This window comes from Rhea pennata, chromosome 3, assembly GCF_028389875.1.
Source record: "Rhea pennata isolate bPtePen1 chromosome 3, bPtePen1.pri, whole genome shotgun sequence".
Lineage (NCBI taxonomy): Eukaryota > Metazoa > Chordata > Aves > Rheiformes > Rheidae > Rhea > Rhea pennata.
Genome location: NC_084665.1, coordinates 46,507,912 through 46,526,185, shown reverse-complemented (window position 1 = coordinate 46,526,185; position 18,274 = coordinate 46,507,912). Strand labels below are relative to the sequence as shown.

At 37.7% G+C, this 18,274-nt stretch overlaps 1 protein-coding gene across 1 annotated transcript in view; it reads left to right on the top strand.

The window, feature by feature from the left end:
• Window positions 1–4,308: 4,308 nt before the first annotated feature.
• WDR27 (WD repeat domain 27) overlaps window positions 4,309–18,274 on the top strand; it is a 135,682-nt gene continuing 121,716 nt past the window's right edge. Inside the window, exons 1-10 of the mRNA XM_062573046.1 lie at window positions 4,309–4,494; window positions 4,832–4,973; window positions 7,770–7,894; window positions 8,376–8,489; window positions 10,303–10,354; window positions 11,469–11,542; window positions 12,445–12,559; window positions 13,661–13,793; window positions 16,888–16,991; window positions 17,423–17,490. Coding sequence (XP_062429030.1) covers window positions 4,309–4,494; window positions 4,832–4,973; window positions 7,770–7,894; window positions 8,376–8,489; window positions 10,303–10,354; window positions 11,469–11,542; window positions 12,445–12,559; window positions 13,661–13,793; window positions 16,888–16,991; window positions 17,423–17,490 — 1,113 coding nt within the window. The remainder of the gene's footprint in view (window positions 4,495–4,831; window positions 4,974–7,769; window positions 7,895–8,375; window positions 8,490–10,302; window positions 10,355–11,468; window positions 11,543–12,444; window positions 12,560–13,660; window positions 13,794–16,887; window positions 16,992–17,422; window positions 17,491–18,274) is intronic.

The window sequence follows — 18,274 nt, the reverse complement described above, 5'->3', positions numbered from 1 at the left end:
AAGTTCAAAAAAGAGATTTTTTCAGTACTGCTTCCAACTATGGAAATTTTAAAATGCTTCTGATAACTTTAGGGCTACAAAGATGATCAGAGGGCTGGAGCACCTGCCCTGTGAGGAACGGCTGCGAGAGCTGGGCCTCTTCAGCCTGGGGAAGAGGAGACCGAGGGGGGATCTTATCAATGTGTACAAGTACCTGAAGGGAGGGTGTCAAGGGGACAGGGACAAACTCTTTTCAGTTGTCCCATGTGACAGGACAAGAGGCAATGGGCAGAAACTGAACCACAGGAAGTTCCGCCTGAATGTGAGGGGGAATTTCTTCCTTGTGAGAGTGACGGAGCACTGGACCAGGCTGCACAGAGAGGTTGTGGAGTCTCCTTCTCTGGAGATAGTCAAGGCCCACTTGGATGCAACCCTGTCTAACATGCTGTAGGTGACCCTGCTGAGCAGGGAGGTTGGACTAGATGATCTCCAGAGGTCCCTTCCAACCTTACTGATTCCATGATTCTATGATTCTATGAACTGTTACTGCATCATCTACTTGATTATTTTCAAGGCAAGCAGTGAAATTTCAAGATTTCAGGATGTAAAAAGTATACTGTAACTAAATGCTTAAAGCTTTGTCAAAGTTTTATCATGTGCAACGGATGTTGCTAAGTTTAGCCTGCACTGATTAGAAAAATCAAAAATAAGTGTTTGCTTGCAGATAATTGCCTAAGTTATACATTGCATAATATAAGAAATTCAAGTTATAGATAGGTGATTTGATCATGAATGTGATGTAACTAAAATTTGTAGTCAGATTCCTTCCTTTGCCAAAATTGTTCCAGAATTACAGGAAGTATTTCATTTGTGAGCTCTGAAAATGTTACATTTCCACAAAATGAACATGTTTAATCTTTACTGCAAAGCGTTTCAGTGTTTCTGGTTAGAATTTAGTTATGTATAGAATTTACAAATAAGCAAATCTTACTTTATAAGCTAAGGCTGACGCATTTGGGGAGGATGGTGAAATACTGAGTAACTGAATACTTAGATTTTCCACAATAGGCTAAGCATTTTTCACAATGATGTGCTAAAATTGGAGAAATATGATTTTATTTGCACTGAAATTAGACACTGTGCACTAGTTGAAGGCTAGGTTCAACAGTTGATGACAGCTTATGTTGTTACCGGCATAAACTTTACCTAAGATCACAGAAAGGAGAAAGCATTCGGTGGGAAGAAAAAGAAATTACAGCTTTTGAATACCTTTTGATTTCAACAAGCAGATTACCTTAACCTGACTCAGCCCTTCAAAATTGTAAGCAGCACTGAAGAATTGAAATTTGAATTCAATCTGCATGGCTAATATTCTGTACTGAGAGATTCAAGAGAATTTGTGTATGTACTTCAAGAGTCATGTATTAACATGATGAGCTTATAGTCTATCTTCAAACTATATATCTCTAATTTCTTAAAGCCTGGGTAAATTTTGTACATTCCTACTTCAAACACAAGAGCAGAGGAGAACAGTCCTATTTAAAGAGGCTGCATAAACCTGCTAAATGTAGATTCCATTAAATCTGAGTTTATATATAAAATTGAAATTATTTTTAATTTAAAGCAAGTTTATGAACTGCTTAAAACACTTATGATGACTGAATATTGAGAATAATAGAAATAAACAATGAACACAAATGCACAGTATGGTAAGTAAAATGTTATTTACCTAAAATGTCCTAAAATTGTAGAAGTCTGTTTTTATCATGTGTGTGTCAGGTCCATTTAAAATGGTTGGATACCCCAGCTATGGGAACTATGAGGCCAAGGTCTTATTAGCATTGTACAGCATCGAAGTGGGACATCACCTGGAGGTAGGTTTCTGGGGGATGTGGCATGCTGTAAATTTTCTGTTGTGCATTTGGAGACATGTCACATGTTTACACACATCTGTCATCTTGGTCCCAACAGGGCAGAAATCTATCTCTTGCCATGTTGCCAGGTGGATAGCACCTCAGCCACTGAAGACCTGCAACACCCTTTGTAAAGGCAAAAATCAGTAAAGGTCCACACCTGTCAGAATTGGTCTTATTCAAATTAGCTTTTCTGGATAAGGAAAGATCCAGCTGCAGAAAGGGAGTGGGCATTCTAACTTCTATTTAATCAGCTGAGAAATTAGTTCCAGATCTGATACTTCCTTGGATTTCTACTAGGTTCCTAACTACTATGGACAGTAGGTTGATGGAAGTATTGTAGCTAGAAACATTGAAAGATGAAAGCAAGCTATAGTGAGAAGAACCGGAAAGAAGCATACTACTTAACTGCATACAAACAGTTACAGAAGACCATGCATATTTTAGACAAATTCTTTACTCTTAAGAACTGTTTGTCTGAATCACAGCTTTTTATCAGCATTGGCATTTACCTTTAGTTTTTGATGACTAGACTGACATAACATGCTTATGACTATACCATTGTCAATGCCATACCAGAATTAAGGATATATTATTATTATTATTCTCAGCTGTAGGTCACATTTAGAATAGAAATTCTAATTGTCAAATGCAGGGTATTGACTTACTTCTACACAGCTGATGCTCAGAACAGTGGCTGTTTACCCGTATTCATAAGGAGAAAACATCAGCATGAACGAGAATTTGAATTGCTAATGTCCTGAGGCAAGACTAGCACAAAGACATTGTGTTGTCAGCTATAATATATATTACATCTATACATCCATAGGGCAAAAACATTTGTAGTGTTGTTTAGTTATAGAGAGACACACGAAAGACATTTCTGTAAAAAGTATCTGTTTGAAATACAGCTGAAATGGATATTGAGTCAGCAGATTGATGTGTATGAAAATAGTGTAAGTTAGTGCAGATCAACAACTAGATCATAGAATCATAATTCAGGTTGAATGGGACCCCCAGAAGTCATCTATTCCGACGCCCTGCTCAAAACAGGGCTAATTAGAGCAGGTTGTTTGGGGACACGCCTATTCAAGTCTTGGACATCTCCAAGGACAGAGATCCATAACCTGTTTGGAAACCCGTTCCAGTGTTCAACCACCTCATAATCTTTAAAAAAATCCTAATACCTAATTGGAATTCCTTGTGTTCCAACTGGTCGTATCACTGTGCACCTCCAAGAAGAATCTAAGTCCATCTTCTCTGTATTCTCTGATCAGAGGTGGGTTCTTATGAACCAAGATAGCAATAAGGTCTCCTCTTAGCCGTCTCTTCTCCAGGCTGATTAGGCTTAGTTTTCCCAGCCTTTCTCCCTACAGCTGTGCTTCAGTCCTCTGGTCATCTTTGTTGCCCTCCGCTGGACTTGTCCCAGTATGCCCATATCTTTCTTGTGCTGGAGAATGCAAAACTGGACACAACACTGCAAATTCTGTCTTACAAATGCCAAATATAGGGAAAGGATCACTTCTCTGGACCTGCTGGCTACTCTCCCACTAAGACAGCCCAGGATGCAGCTGACTGCCTTTGCTGCAACGGTGCACTGGTGCCTCGTGCTGTCCAGCAGGATCTCCAAATCCTCTTCTGCAGAGCTGTCTGCTAGACGTCCGACCTCCAGCCTGCGCTGATGTGCGGGGTTACTCCATGCCGGATACAAGCCTTCGCCCGTCCCCTTGCTCAGCTCCACGAGGTGCTCTGTGGCTGGCCTGTCTCTCCGGCCTGCCCGGGTGCCTCTGAATGGCGCCTTGCCCTCCACGTGGTGAGGGCGGCCCGATGTGGAGAGGTCCAGGTGCTTGCCGGGTGAAGGCCGCCCCACCACCTGGGCCACTCAAGGAGACACCATGCAGGCTGGTGGGGCTCCTGGCCCCAGCGCATCCCATCCTCACTGGTGCCAGCTGGGCTTTGCACCGCAGGTCACAGCTCTGTGCCCAGCAGTCCAGCTGCTTTTCCATCCACTTTGTTGTCCTCAGGAAAACCAAAGTTTTAGTCAACAGCTGTTTTCGGTTATTTCCACACAGGAGGTGGAGGGAAACGGGGAGGGGAAGGGGGATGTTAGCTAACATCCTCCCCTGCGCGCCGGGGGGGGGGGGGGGGTGGAAGGGGGCAGGGCGGCCGGCGGCCGCGGCGCGGATTGTCCCGCTCGGCCTCCCGTCGCCGTCCCCGCTGCCCTGGTTACGGCGGCTGTTGGCGCGGGCGGGCCGAGGCCGCCGCCGGCCGGCGGGGCCTCCCCGGCGCGGAGCAGCGCCTGGCCGTGGGGCCCGGGAGCCCTGGCCGGGTGCCTCGCGTCAGATGATCCTCAGGGAGCACCAAAAAGGGGAGCTTGCCCGGGTCTCCTCGTGGCCGGACCCGTTTCAGGCGCAGGATGGCAAATCGCGAGGAGCCTCGTCCTCCCGGGGACAGCGGCTGTGCCGCCGTCGTCTGGGAAAAGCATCTGTTTAAATCCAGGCTGTCTGAGAGTCTTGTCCAGCTGGCGTGTACCCAGCATTACTGCGCTTTCCCTCTGGAGGAAAGTGAGCTGTGCGTCTGGAATATGGCTGGTGCTGCTCAGGTGAGCTAGAGCATACCTCTTCATGGGCTGTTGCCTTAGAAGAGCGCTGAAAAGGGCTGGCTTAGGCAGAACATTGGGATGTAGTACAGGAATGTCAGTTTTCACTTTTAGCGTTGGAAGATGCTAGCAATTTTTTGAACTTCTCTATTCTGATGGCAATAAGTATATTGTAGATGATACGGTGGTTTTGGAGCAATAAAGAAAGGTCAGTCTGGAACCGTTTGGAACAGTAGTTCCTTTTGCTAATTGCACATACATGATCCCTCCGTAGTTCTGCATTTTGCATAGTCTTAGCTTGAAATGATTCACTCAACTCTTCTCTGTGTACATTTGCCAGCCGTTACATTTGTTAGGACACCGACACGCGATTTCTGCGCTGTCATTTGGAAGTAAAGGCCACCCGCTTCTCGTCTGCTCTGCCTGCTGCGAGAACGTGATAGTGTGGAACCTGGACGAGTGCACAGCGGACCTGCTGCAAGGTAGAGTGCGCGCAAGAAAAGTTGTTACCTTCCCCCCCTCCCCGCACGCGTGGGTCGCATTTAGACGGGGCAGTCCCAGAAGCGGTGGGTAGCGCCTTCTCCTTGTGGTGCTCCGGCAGCGCCCAGCTAGCGCGGCCGCCGTCGCGGCCTCCCGTTGTCTCGAGGCCGCGGGTTCGCGGCCCCGCGGCGGCGCCGCCCTGCGGAGCTGGCCAGGGTGCTGACCGCCGGGCGGCGCGGAGGCCTTAGGTAGTCCGGGGACACCTGGTCCGTCGGGAGGAAAACCCACAGGGAGCAGCGACTCTGCGGTACGGTGGTGGCAGAGTGTTAGCAGCTTCAGGGGAATCTCAGAGAAGCACTGCACAGGCAGTTCGTTTCTACTCTATGGAATAAAAGGTACCACTGTTTATTTATTTAATCATACCAGCACTTCATTTCTAAGCACACAAAACCAAAATGACTAAAAGTTAACTTTGCTGGAGTAGCAGTAGAGCTATAGTACTAACGTGTTCTGCCCTGCATGGACTGGTCCTGCTCTCCTTCTGCCTCTATCTTCAAATGCTGTTGCCATGTGTGTGTGGGAGTTTGTGATCTGAGAGGAGAATGCATAACGGAGATAACTATCATGGCATAACTCAAGGGAGAAGTTCTAGTATCTTCAATGTCATCTTGTATTGGAGCCCCAACCATGGAATTAAGTTCTAGCTCCTCTGCAAGCTTAAATTGGCTGAAAAGCATGCTAGTAATGAAAGAGAAGCAAAGGGAGCAAGAGTAATGAAAAAGAGCAAAAGGTCCAAAACATACTGTAATGGCATGATAGTTGAAAGGTGTTATGGCCCTCCTTTGGTGTGAATATTGTGAAAGAATCACATAATATTGTCCATCTCTGTTAAAAACTTCACTGTTAAAAACTTCCTCTTCATTAGCTGTAGTTAGAAATTTGCCTATGATTTAATCTGTAGCTATTGCCTTTTCTCTATCCACGTTAAATTTACAAACCTACATATTATGAAAATTCATGTTGTAAAGAAATGTAAATATTTTAAGTGCTTTTGTAATAAACATAATTACATTTCAATTCACATAAATATAACAGAGAGAATCAAAGGGGAGTGGGCATGAAGTGAGACTATGATTTTGTAGGAAACAAAAATAGAAGTAAGGTATAGAGAGCTAATGACGTGGATTTTTAATACAATGATGTTTGAGAGCTAGATTCTTTATTGATGGATTTCCTTCTTTCCATTTCTCTGTCTAACCACAGGGTCTCTGGCAGATGTCATATAGCTTTCTATTCCCAGGCTGCTCTCTGCATAATCTTAATCTGTTTTCTCTTACCATCAACTTTCATCAACTGTATCAAGGTAGTTAAGGCATTCTTTGTGTTATAAGTCTCTCCATTCTGGTGGACCTTGACACAGTAACTCTTCATAGCATCTAAGGTAAAACCAAGAAAGAGACACCTACAGTTGTTATGCCTAGATTCTATGTTATTTGTTACCTGATGAAATCTTAAACTTTAATGAGATGTCCAAAATCCCCGCACATGGTTAAAGGTAGCTGCATAAAATAGGGTTCTTCAGAAGCCAGCCTGCTGAACCAGTGAGATAATAAGAATGAAGTGGTGAAGAGAGAGATGAAACATAAGTGTCTCCTCAAAGTTAGTTTGTCTTATCATGCATCTGTGTAGATGAGTTTCTGTGGTTTACTTGCTCTTTCAGCCCTTTGCCACAGAAGAAATAAAATCAAGAGAAGGAAAATCTCCTTGCTTTGATATATTTAGTGGCTGGTGGCTAGGATATTCACCTGGAAGAAGTATTTTTGGAACCCATCCCTGTTTTGCTGATCTTGAATCAGGACATCTTGCCTCTAAAATGAACACGCCACTTTAGGCTTCTCTGGACACACCTCCTTACTCCAAAAATTCTGTCCCTGGTAGTCTTTTATGGATGCATGATTTGATAGGAGTAGGCACACTGATTATTATTATCTCAAAGTTAAACTACCTGATCACATCTAAGCAATAAGACAAGATGAGGAATCCTGCTGGTGCTCAGTTCTGGGCTTGGCTTTCCAGTAGCTTGGTATTATCAAAAAGTGGATTGTTTTGTACATCTTCTTGTAAGAAACTGGGATACCTGCATGGTTAGCCAGCAGCCTCACAGTTTCTGAGGATCTTACAATACCAGAAGTTTAGTCTTAGATTCCTAAAGTGATTGTCTGGCATCAAATTCCAAATTTGAAGATTTAGTCCTTGCATGCAACTTCTTTACTTTTGCTTCTCGTCATGACTTAGATATTGGCTGTAGGAGGGATAAGGCGCCTGCTTGATTTTTGAATGCATATAGTGAATAACTTATAGGCTTAAACTTAGTATCTTTCCAGTTTCCCCCAGTATGATGAAACATGTAATGTATTATGTTTTGGCAGTGCTGTATTTAAGCTTCGTGTTATGAAAGGAGTAAAAAAATGGGTAACTCTTAAAGTTAGTGCTGGATTACTCAAAATTCTTTCCAGAATATTTGGATAAATTAATTTATTCAGAAGATTCTCTGGAAAATTCATCTTCTTAATGAAAATTAGCTATGGTAAATCTGAAGATGAGAAGAAATCATTAATGTGTGAGGCAACAAGAATAAGTTTGTTTTAAATTAAGATATCAATGTATCTTTAGCAGTTGAAAAGCTGCTGTAATATTCATTCAGGAACTAAATTTGTAAATTTACTTTTCATTTGAAAGCTTTTAAACTGCCTGAAGTAATATTTTGTTAAGTAATAATAACATAAAAATTGCTGCAGGGTTAACACCTCGAGGAATTGTTATAGGAACTCTTTTGGGAATGGTGCTTCATGTAAGGTTTAGTCCGGATGATCAACAAGTGGCAGTATGTGCTGGGAAGCGGATTTACATGTTAAGTGCAAAGGTGAGATACTGTCCTTTGTAGTCACAGTGCTAGTATTTCTTTAACATGTTCACTTTCAGATAAAATCCTGATACAGAAATGAGACAATAAAATTAAGCAAAAGCATTCATTTCCCCATATAGATTAGTCAATTTGAGCAAATGCTTGATAATGTAACATATATCAGATGAAATACTAGATTAAGAAAACTGAAGTGACAGAATATTTCAGTAATTTATAAGTAGAGAACAGTGTGAGAACTTCTGAAAAATGTCTCCTACTTTGTTCAATTTGAAGAATCAGATGTAATATGTGTAGTGTTTTTGCCAGCAGAATGATATTCAGGGCTGCAGCTGTCTTTAAAAAATGTTATTGAATGAATATGATGAATGCAAATGTGAACTTATTTTTAACAATATTTATCAATTATTAAAGTGGTGAACTAAAGGTAATTTTTAGCTTTAAATCTAATCTCTTTTTATTTTGACCCTTCAAATAACAGAATGACACTGTACTAGCTGAATTGGAAGGCCACCTAGCTCCAGTGACTGCTGCTGAATTTTGCACATGGGAGAAAAATATGCTGATATCAGTTTCTGAAGACAGAAGCTTTAAGGCAAGGAAATTGTAGGAAATTTTTTCAGAAATTTCTGAAAAATATGATTTATTGAATTCTTGAAGTAAAGTTTTCTTTTTTTCCTATTAAATATTTACTGAAGGTTAAGCAAAAAGATCTTATACTATAGAGATTAGGAGATTATTCTTAAAAGAGTTTGAAATAGAGTTGTTCGTAGTAGAGTAGGAAAAAAGAATGAGTAAGCCAAGGTGTGTCTTCTAGGTGATATCATAGTACAACATTTAGTTCTACAAGCTAAAGTAAAATTCATGTTTACTATATCAAAATTAAATATATTTTTAAATACATTTTTTAATGGAAACCTTTGTTCTGGGAAAAATGCTATTTTGATTGTTTTATTGATCTTGGACAAAAAAAAGTGAGAAGGTTGAATTGGAATTCTATGAAGTATTAATAATTCTGACTTTCTGATTGATTGTTTATGTTATTTAGTTTATGTTGATCATAGAAATTAAATCAAGATAAAATGACTGAAGGAAAAGGTCCTTATGCTTTTTGTTATTAATTTGATGAAGATCGGATGAATTACACAAAATGCTAATAAGTTTTTTATCCAGGTAAAATGTGGGAATTAAATGACAACCAAATGAAAATAATATATGAGTCAGTCAAATAGTGTAGTAAGTGAGTCTTCATGTTTTCTCCACCCTGCCTTATTCTGCAGGTTAGGAGTAAAGCCATGCTGCAGTCATGCTAGCTGGCTGCTAGCTGGTAGTAGCCATGTTAGCTAGCTGCTGTGATTGCTGGACATGTAGCCTTTAAAAACTCCTTATGCTGCTCCAGCCCTTTTACTAGGCTAAAAGAAGTGAAGAAAGGGTAAGAATATCTTCAAATAGATTTGAAAAATAGAATCCTAGGAGACAGTTGTTCTGAAGAAAGATTTCACATTCAGAGGCAAATGAAATATGAACAAGAGAAAATCTCAGGAGACTCACAACCATGTTCGGAGAGAAGGGACTATCTGGCTGTTATTCTTTCAACCCATACTGGATAACTGTGATATATATATATGTATATATATGTATATCTATATCTCTATCTATCTATCTATCTATCTATATCTATAGATATATATCTATAGATATATATCTATAGATATATATAGTGGAAGAAGTTGTGGAGTAGAAGGCTTATAGAAGTGACAACGTGAGAGGAAAATAATTGTTTTTATTAACTTTCTTAATCAACTATTAAGCACAGAGTACATCACTTAGAAACAGTCATATTAATCATGAAAGTTGATGGATGCATAAATCTATAGATCAAAATAAATATCATAATTACTAATAAAGACGTCTTATTCCTGGGCCCAGTATGAGAACTGTGAAGTCACGCAAGCTCCCTATATGAAATCTAGAATCAGTTTCATAGAATCATAGAATGGTAAGGTTGGAAGGGACCTCTGGAGATCATCTAGTCCAACCCTCAGTGTAGCCCATACAGGGACTGAACCCACGACCTTGGCATTAGTAGCACCACGCTCTAACCAACTGAGCTAAGCCATTTCCTTTTTTAAATGTCTTTATATTGATTTAGCTTAAGTCACGAAGAGATCAACCTAAGCAAAGATGATAGGAAGCGTTTCTAACTACTTTATTTATCAATATCCAGATGGGTTTCACCTATAAATTAAACAAAGTCCTAATTAGAAAAAAATTGCTGAAAAAATCCATACAATACTGGGTTACTTTTAATGGCTGCATTTCTGTGTCTTCACCGCTTGATGGCCTTTGAAGTTTGTATTTTTCTTAAAAATCTGAGTGTCTATCTTTACATACTTTTTTTTCTAAAGGTTTGGGACTATTCTACTGGCCTGTTAATACATCAGTCAGCAGTATTAACAGGTAAATTTTCTTTTTTTCTATACTTTTTAATAGAAAAAATCTCTCTCTAAATAATGAAATCATTATAGAAGTGTTTAGTTCATCTAGTCAAAATAATTCTATTAGCGACTAAAAGACATCAGTGTCAAAGTTATCGAACTTGAAGCCAGTAATGAATATATTATCCTTTAAAATGTTTATTTGTGTAGATATTTTTAATGTACTTTCATAAATAGTTCTTTTGGTACAGGGTATGCATATAACTGTTGACTTTTGTTGAGATATGCAGATAAAAGCTTGTTTTCTTTCAAGTTTTTTATATGACATGGTAGGACAAACCATAAGTGTAACATACGTAGATTTATTATGAGGTCTGTAGATGATGGCGTACTTTGACTCTAAAGGTGAAAGGTACTTTTGTGGAAAGATAAGAACAGAAGAAGAGGAGAGGAGGAGGGAGAAGCAGTAGCAGAAACAGAATTCTGCCCAGTGACCAGCTGGGAAGAGAAGTGACATGGGGCTCCAAGGGATCGTCCTTTGCAGAGCAGCAGGGGTGCCCCCTCCCATAGCACTTTCTCTGCAATAACTCTATATTTTTCACTGATACCCACTCAAATTCCACATTGGTTGTTCCTGCTTATGATGCTCTTTGGCTGGAGCATGCTTTCTTTGGGGCAAGAGTTGCATGGTGACTGATTGTTAAGCTTTGTGCATGCATATCATTGTATCCTCTAATATAACTAAAAGCTGCAACTACGTGATAGAAAAGGAGAGGAAGAAGTGAGGATTCGTATGTCCATGGTCATTGCCTCCCATGAGAACCTGCTGTAACAGCGGTATTGACCAAAGCATGAGAACAACAGCGTGGGATTAACAAGGGAAAAATACTGCCATAGCAGCTCTGAAAACACTGCCATGGCAACTTGGGTGAAATGCAGGCTACAGAATGGCAATTGGAAGCCCCTTAGCCATACCAAAGCTAAAGTACACAAAGTATTAGGCAACAATGAGAATTACAGTAAGGTTTCCTTTCCTTCTGTCTTTATAAATAGGATGTCACAGTTTGGAATCATATATTTTTTAATAAGATATGTGATTTGTGTCTACTCTGAAAATAATTGCATCTTTCTTGAAGCAGCATTTCCTTTGCTAAGTCTGCTAATTGATGAAGAAAATAAACAGATTATCACTGGATGTGCTGATGGACAGGTAAGAATTACCAAGGGAACTTTTAGTCACTATAATAAAAGTCAAGTATTATTAATGTATCTATCAAAAAGCTTCACAATTTTCATACATGTTTGGAAGTGTTTAAAAGATTATTTTAGTAAGCATGATTCACTACTTTGAGTATTCATCATATATGTTACAGAACACAGCCTCCATTACAAATTGGAAACATTTTTTTTGAAAACCAGAAATTTTTTTAAGACCACAGTCAGTAACTGGATGAGATAAATGTATACACTGAGAGGCTATAAATATATGTATTTTAAAAGAAAAAAATGTAAAAATAGCGTTCCCCTGTTTTGGCCAAGGAATGAAACTCATGACAATAAGTGAGAAAGATTATGATTTCTCCATGCTGGAAATCTCAGCAATCTATGATAAATGTGAATATATATTTTAGCTCCACTTTAATTTTAACTTGAGGAACACATGTAAATGAGATTTTCCTATAGTATTTAAAGGGTGTTTTCCTTCAGTGTTACAGTTTAGTGGATTGTGAAGAAAATTAAAGATTTAGCTATAATAATGCCTAAAAAAAAGAAAGATATAAATGAATATATATGACTCAGTAAGCATTTACATGGAGGTTGCGTGTGATTTTCCACTGTAGGAAATAGTCTATGAGGAATTTTTTTTCAAAGATGCAAATAGACATGCAGTTCAAATTGATAGTAGCTTTTTTGCCAATGGTGAAATCAATCCTTTGATACACTTAAAATTGTGATTCTTTTTATGGTTTAATGTGAGATACAAGATACATAAATTCTTTAGTTACATTAAGAGTATTTAATATTCAACCTTGAACTTATATTCACATTGTATGTAAGCTATAAATTTAGTGTCAGAAGGTTATTGTAATTGCTTTTGTCTTTTTCCTTCAGCTTTGGATTTTCAGTTTAATCAGTGATCATAATTACCGTTGTGTGACACGTATCAACTTAAAGAAAGAACAAGAGAAATTCTATAATAAAATGGGGAAGTCTGAACAAGAATTAGGTAGGACAGTGTTTCTAGAATGCTGTTTATGGTATATTTTAGTTTATATGGGTTACTGAATGTGTGCTTTTCATACCGTGAGAATTTATTGCAAGTGACAACAGAATTACAAATCTCAGACTATGGCATGAAATTCTTACTGAAGCTGACATAAAGCTGATATGGAGATTGGCGTATCTGGGAAGAATTATGCATGTGTGTCTTTAAGAGCATTTCAGCCTATGCATGCTGTGCTTAAAAACATTGGATGATATCAACTGTTAAGTTTATGGTCTTTATTGAAGTCATTGCCCAAGAATTCAGTGAGAACAGAATCAGTCCCCCAAATTCATCCATTGTCTAAGTGGAATGCACATTTCTTACTTACCTTTGAAACTTCTAGGAATCTCTTGGTTTTGTTACTTACTTTGCATCCAGGGCCTCTTAAAGGCAAATAAGAGGGAGCTTAGTTTCTTTAGAGAAGAGAAGATCTGTTTTCCCTTGCTTGCTCTTTTTTCTCATGACCATTTATTGTTAGCCACACAGTGGCCTTGCTTCAACAGGACAAAGAGAAAGTCCGCTACATTTCTGGTTATTAAATAAAGTATGGCTGTCACTTTCACCTTTGGATGTTTAAGAGAGTAACATGGTGCCTGTGTCTAATGCTGAATTCAGTGCTAGCAGGACTTCCTAGATGTGAACTAGGTGTGCATAATGCATTAGAAATTTCTTGGGAACATAAGGATACCTTTCCATCTTATTTTTGGATTATGTTGTAATTCAAGCATCAAGGGATTTTTCAGACTAAATAGAAAGCTACTCAGTGAAATTTAGGGCTTATTTGAATACGGCTTTTTGAGCCACCTTTATATATGAACACCTACATTCTGCCAAATCCTTTTGAGTTTCTAGCTAGGTTCTCTGAATTTTATCTTTAGGTATTTGAAAGAAGACAGTACTAAAGACAGTACTAAAAACAAAATAATGAGAAAAAGTGTTTCAAGATTGCTCGCTCTTAGCATATCCCCATCTTTTGAAGCAGATATCTTGAGTGTGTCTTAAATCTTGTTTCCCTTATTTCCTTAAGTTTTGGTAACTCATATTGTTGATTGTCTTTCTTAGATGAGGGGCAAAGTACTTCTGAGCTGTGTAAAACAAACAGTATGAGATCAGAAGAAACAGTGGAGACAACATTACCTGTCCTCACAATTGAACACTGTGACCATTTAGTGTGTTTCCATGAGGAAGAAAACTTGTAAGTCCTCTAAAATACCCCCAACTATTTGGCTGGAATCTATTTTTAGCAGTTTCTATTGGTTCTTAGATTATTTTCACTGCAACTTACTATTTTCTCAAATGGAATAGGAGAATCAGAGAAATGTGTTCAGTGTTCTGCAAGTTTTTGTGACCTACTCCTAGACAAATAATATACGCAAACTTATAGAAATTTAAAACTGGTTTCTAGTCTGAAAAATAATTTTGTAAAATAGCATTGGAGTATCCATTTATTAGTATCTCTTGATATCAGTTGATGAGGTATGATCAGTTTAAAAATAAAAAATAAAATAAAAGTAAAGACAATTAGAGTTGAAAACCCAAATTTATTTTTAGTTTGCTTTCCTAAGGGAACAAAACTGATGTAGTCACTGTGTACAAGTATCAGTTTATCCTCCAGTTTTAGACAGCTTTTCAACTTGATAGCGTGTTCTAGCCAAACTTGACAGAGAGACAGACATTTCAGAGGGGTGAAGTTTCCGTTCCTTCCCATGGGATTGGATGGCCAGATAGAGGACAGACACCTAAACTAGTCCTTGTATTGCAGTTCTTTCCTAAGTGAAAATTTAATCACATTATCTGGTACCTAGAAATCAATACAGGATACAGCCACAAGAACTGAGTCTTGCAAAACAACTAGTTTTATTTTGTTGTTTGTGATTACCACTCAGAGAAGTTTCCCACCCAAATCATGTGTTAGGAAAAACTTGTTCCATTCTTTGCCCTCCCATGGGTTGTACACGTGTAACTGATTAATCCTATTGTTGAATTTATAAACAATTTTTGGATAAAGAGAGAAGGAAAATATCCAGCTGCCCTGGATCATTTTGTTTACATGATTAACTGAAGTAATTATTAACAAACAGTTGTTTTCATGATACCTATGTTTTCAGAAGGAGTACCAATGAGAGAAAGAAAAAGATGATGTTTGAGATGTACATCTCAGGCACACTTTAATGAATTTCAGACCTCTAAGGCCAGGAGAGTTACAATCAGTCAGTCTGGTTGCTTGTGTAATATCATTCACTAATCTTACCTGCCTTTGTCTTCATCAAAGCTATTAAATCTGTTTGAACTACCACACATCTTTAAAGATGGCTAGTTTTCTAGTGATGAAGAATCCACTGTGTCCCTAGTTAAATTGTTCCAGCAACTAACTTCCCATCTTATTTCTAGTCTAAATTCCTCTCTTTTTTTGATACAATTATTGGCTGTTAGTATATTTTCTACTCTAAAGTAGAGGCTCTGTCATCTGGAGAAAGCTACTATCAAGTTCCCTCCTTGTACAGCTACTTATAGCTTGTGCACAGTTTATCTCTAGACTTAATTCTGGATAATATAAAGCATTTAAGCTTTGTATAAGACCTGTTTCCCGTAGCTCAGATAGATTTCTAACCACTGGCTTTTGAACTTTTTCTGAAACTCAGTCTAATTTTTTTTAGATATCCTTTTTGGATATGGTTGCCTGGAATGAACACTGTAATGGATTAAGTGTAATATTTTTTTGAATAGAAATAATATCACTATTCTGTAACTACATGATACTGCCTGGCATCATACATCTAAGTACTGTTACCCTTTTAGCTATTGTTTCACACTTGGATGTCTTGTTTTGCTTATAAACTACCATGGCCTTTTAAATTCTTACTATTAATCCAGTTTCATAATCTTTTGACTTCAGAGTTTTTTTATTTGGAGGTACAGTCTTCAGTTCAGCCTTTAAATTGCTGTGTGTTGGTTTTAGCAGGAAGTCTAGATATGTCTGAACACCTGAACAATCCGCATCACTTTTTACTTCTTTTCCAGCTAGCAATGAAATGTAACAATGAAAACAACAGTTAATGTATTTTCTTACAGGTTGCTAATATGCAACATATTATGGGTCTCGTTCTTCTCTGAACTTCTGTAAATTGAGTAACTCCACCAAAGTAAATGGCATTTTATTACTATATTGTGGGCATGTGATCAGCTTCCTATGTATGTAACTTGATATCACTGTTCAGAATGACTTGATAGTGCCATTTCTAACTTTATAAACAGTTCAAAGAAGTCACAAATTAAATCAGTCTCTGGTTGCCACTCATGAAAGTAGTGCAAACCACAAATAAAACTGTACAGAGTACATAAAAGTATTACAAATCTGAAATAAAGCTGTTTTTTCCAGTCTACTTTTTAAAGTATTTGACTGTTTCTGTTTTAAAAAAGAAAATATTAAACCACTGTGGTGACTCTTTCCATACCAAGCTTCATCTTTATATTTTTCCATATCCTTGCTTCTGCTCTTTTCTTCTCACTTTGCAAGTCAAACTGGTAAGTCTGACTTGCAGTCAGATAAGTCTGACATTTTTTGTTGGTAAAATTATTTGAATATTGATGTCAATTTTTATTTATTGTGGTATCAAAATATTCTTATTTTTTGAGAAAGACAATATTTATTTTGTTATAATCAACTTGATAGCATTTTTTTCCTTAAAGATGGTAACTGAAATTGTAACAATTTGGACCAACTGTGGTGTTTTTGAGCACTGGATTTCATTACATAATTGCAATATTAATACCACTATACATAGACTCATATAGACATTCCCCATCTACCTGGCTTTTTATATTGCTTTTTTCCCTTTGTTTATGCTGGTGCTTGTTTTGTGTCATAACTATGACCAAAATTAGGTTAAGTTCGGTTAATTTTTGTGTGTTCATATTACAGATGGTGAAAGTAAGAATATATACGGATTTGCCTCTCTGTTTGAAGTTACACTTTGTGTATGTAGTGCTTTTACTCTATCTCCCAACTGTACCACAGCAGTTTTTAAAGTATTTTCTCTGCTGTTTTAGAATTATTACAAGAAATTATATAAAATCAAGAATTATGCTCCATTCTTAGATTTCAAAACCTTACAAAGTTTTGGGTGACAATTTTTACTTAGAATTACACATTTAAAAACCTCTTTGATTTGTTATCATTTGTTATTGTTGTGGCATTGGAATTGGATAAACAAATATTTAAATAAAACAGTTTCTAGGAAAGATTATTTATCATACTCTAATACTTTTTCTTTCCTTTTTTTTAATAGATTTCCTGCCCTAAATACTAGCTATTTTTGGATAGGAAGCTCCACTGGTTTGTTAATAATTAATTCGGCAAACTTTGAATTAGAAGCTGTTTTATGTTACAAAGGTATGATCATAAAATATCTGAGTACACTCTAATGTGATTGCTTTTTTTGTTATCTGATATGAATAGTATAAGAATTAGTTTGTATAGTAGAATACAGTAGAAATGAAAGTTTTTCTCTTAAATTTTTTTTTTCTAGTTCATATTTTCATGCTTTTCTAGCATTGCTAACTTTTCTCAGAAGATGTGCCAGCTCTAGATTTCTGTACTGGCTAATAATGAATTTTTATCTGATTTTGTAACTTAGTAATATTAAATACAAGGGTTGTTTTTCTAGTCTTACTTCACATTGGGGATTAAACTAGAAGTATATGCATTAAAGACAGTGGAATTATGGTGTCGTCAAATTAGTGCGAGAAGATTTATTCTGGTTTAGTAGTAGCTCTTTTTCAATATAAATACACTTTTACAGCATTGTACTCTTTTTGGTAAAGATTACAGTGACCTCAGAATTCGATTTGCTGGATCATGTGCCTTAACAAGGAAGACAGTTAATGGAAAGGTGAGCATGCAGTTTATATATTGATTTAACGTGTGTTTAAATTTTCAATTATTTTCAGTAAGTAATAATTCTTACACATTTTGTTTACAGAGTAACATGCACATTTACTTGCTTCATGTGAATTACACCAAAGTTTTTCTGGAGAGGTTTGATTCTACTTTATGAAATCTGCTAGTTTTAATAAACGTGTAGTTTTAAAAGCCTCACAATTTATCTATTATCAGAAGGGATTACCAACAAAAAGATTAATTGCTTTTCATTGTGTTTGGAATGCTAGGAACAACCAGTATGGGAGCAGAGTCACTCTTTTAGGGAAAAAATGGTATAAACATTACTTATTAGGTAATACCTTGTTTATTAGGCAAGGATTGGGATGAACTGCTTCTGGATCCTTTCAAGAAATCTGTGAAAGCTATTTGAGTTGTGAGAAAATTTCTATGGAAAGTCACCAAGAAGCTTTTAAAAAAAGGAAAGGCTTTCTTGCTTGTGTATTACATTTCTGCTGTCACAAATTTTCATGGAACTGAGCCAAGTCTAGGCCATGCTCCATGTTTGAAGTGGCAATATGTTTTGTTTTGAAGAAGAGTTGCAGAGTCTAGTTGGAGGCCTGTGGCTAGTGCTGTACCCCAGGGCTCGGTACTGGGTCCCATCCTGTTCAACTTCTTCATCAGTGACCTGGATGAGGGGACAGAGTGCCTCCTCAGCAAGTTTGCTGATGATACCAAGCTGGGAGGAGTGGCTGACACACCTGAGGGCTGTGCTGCCATTCAGAGAGACCTGGCCA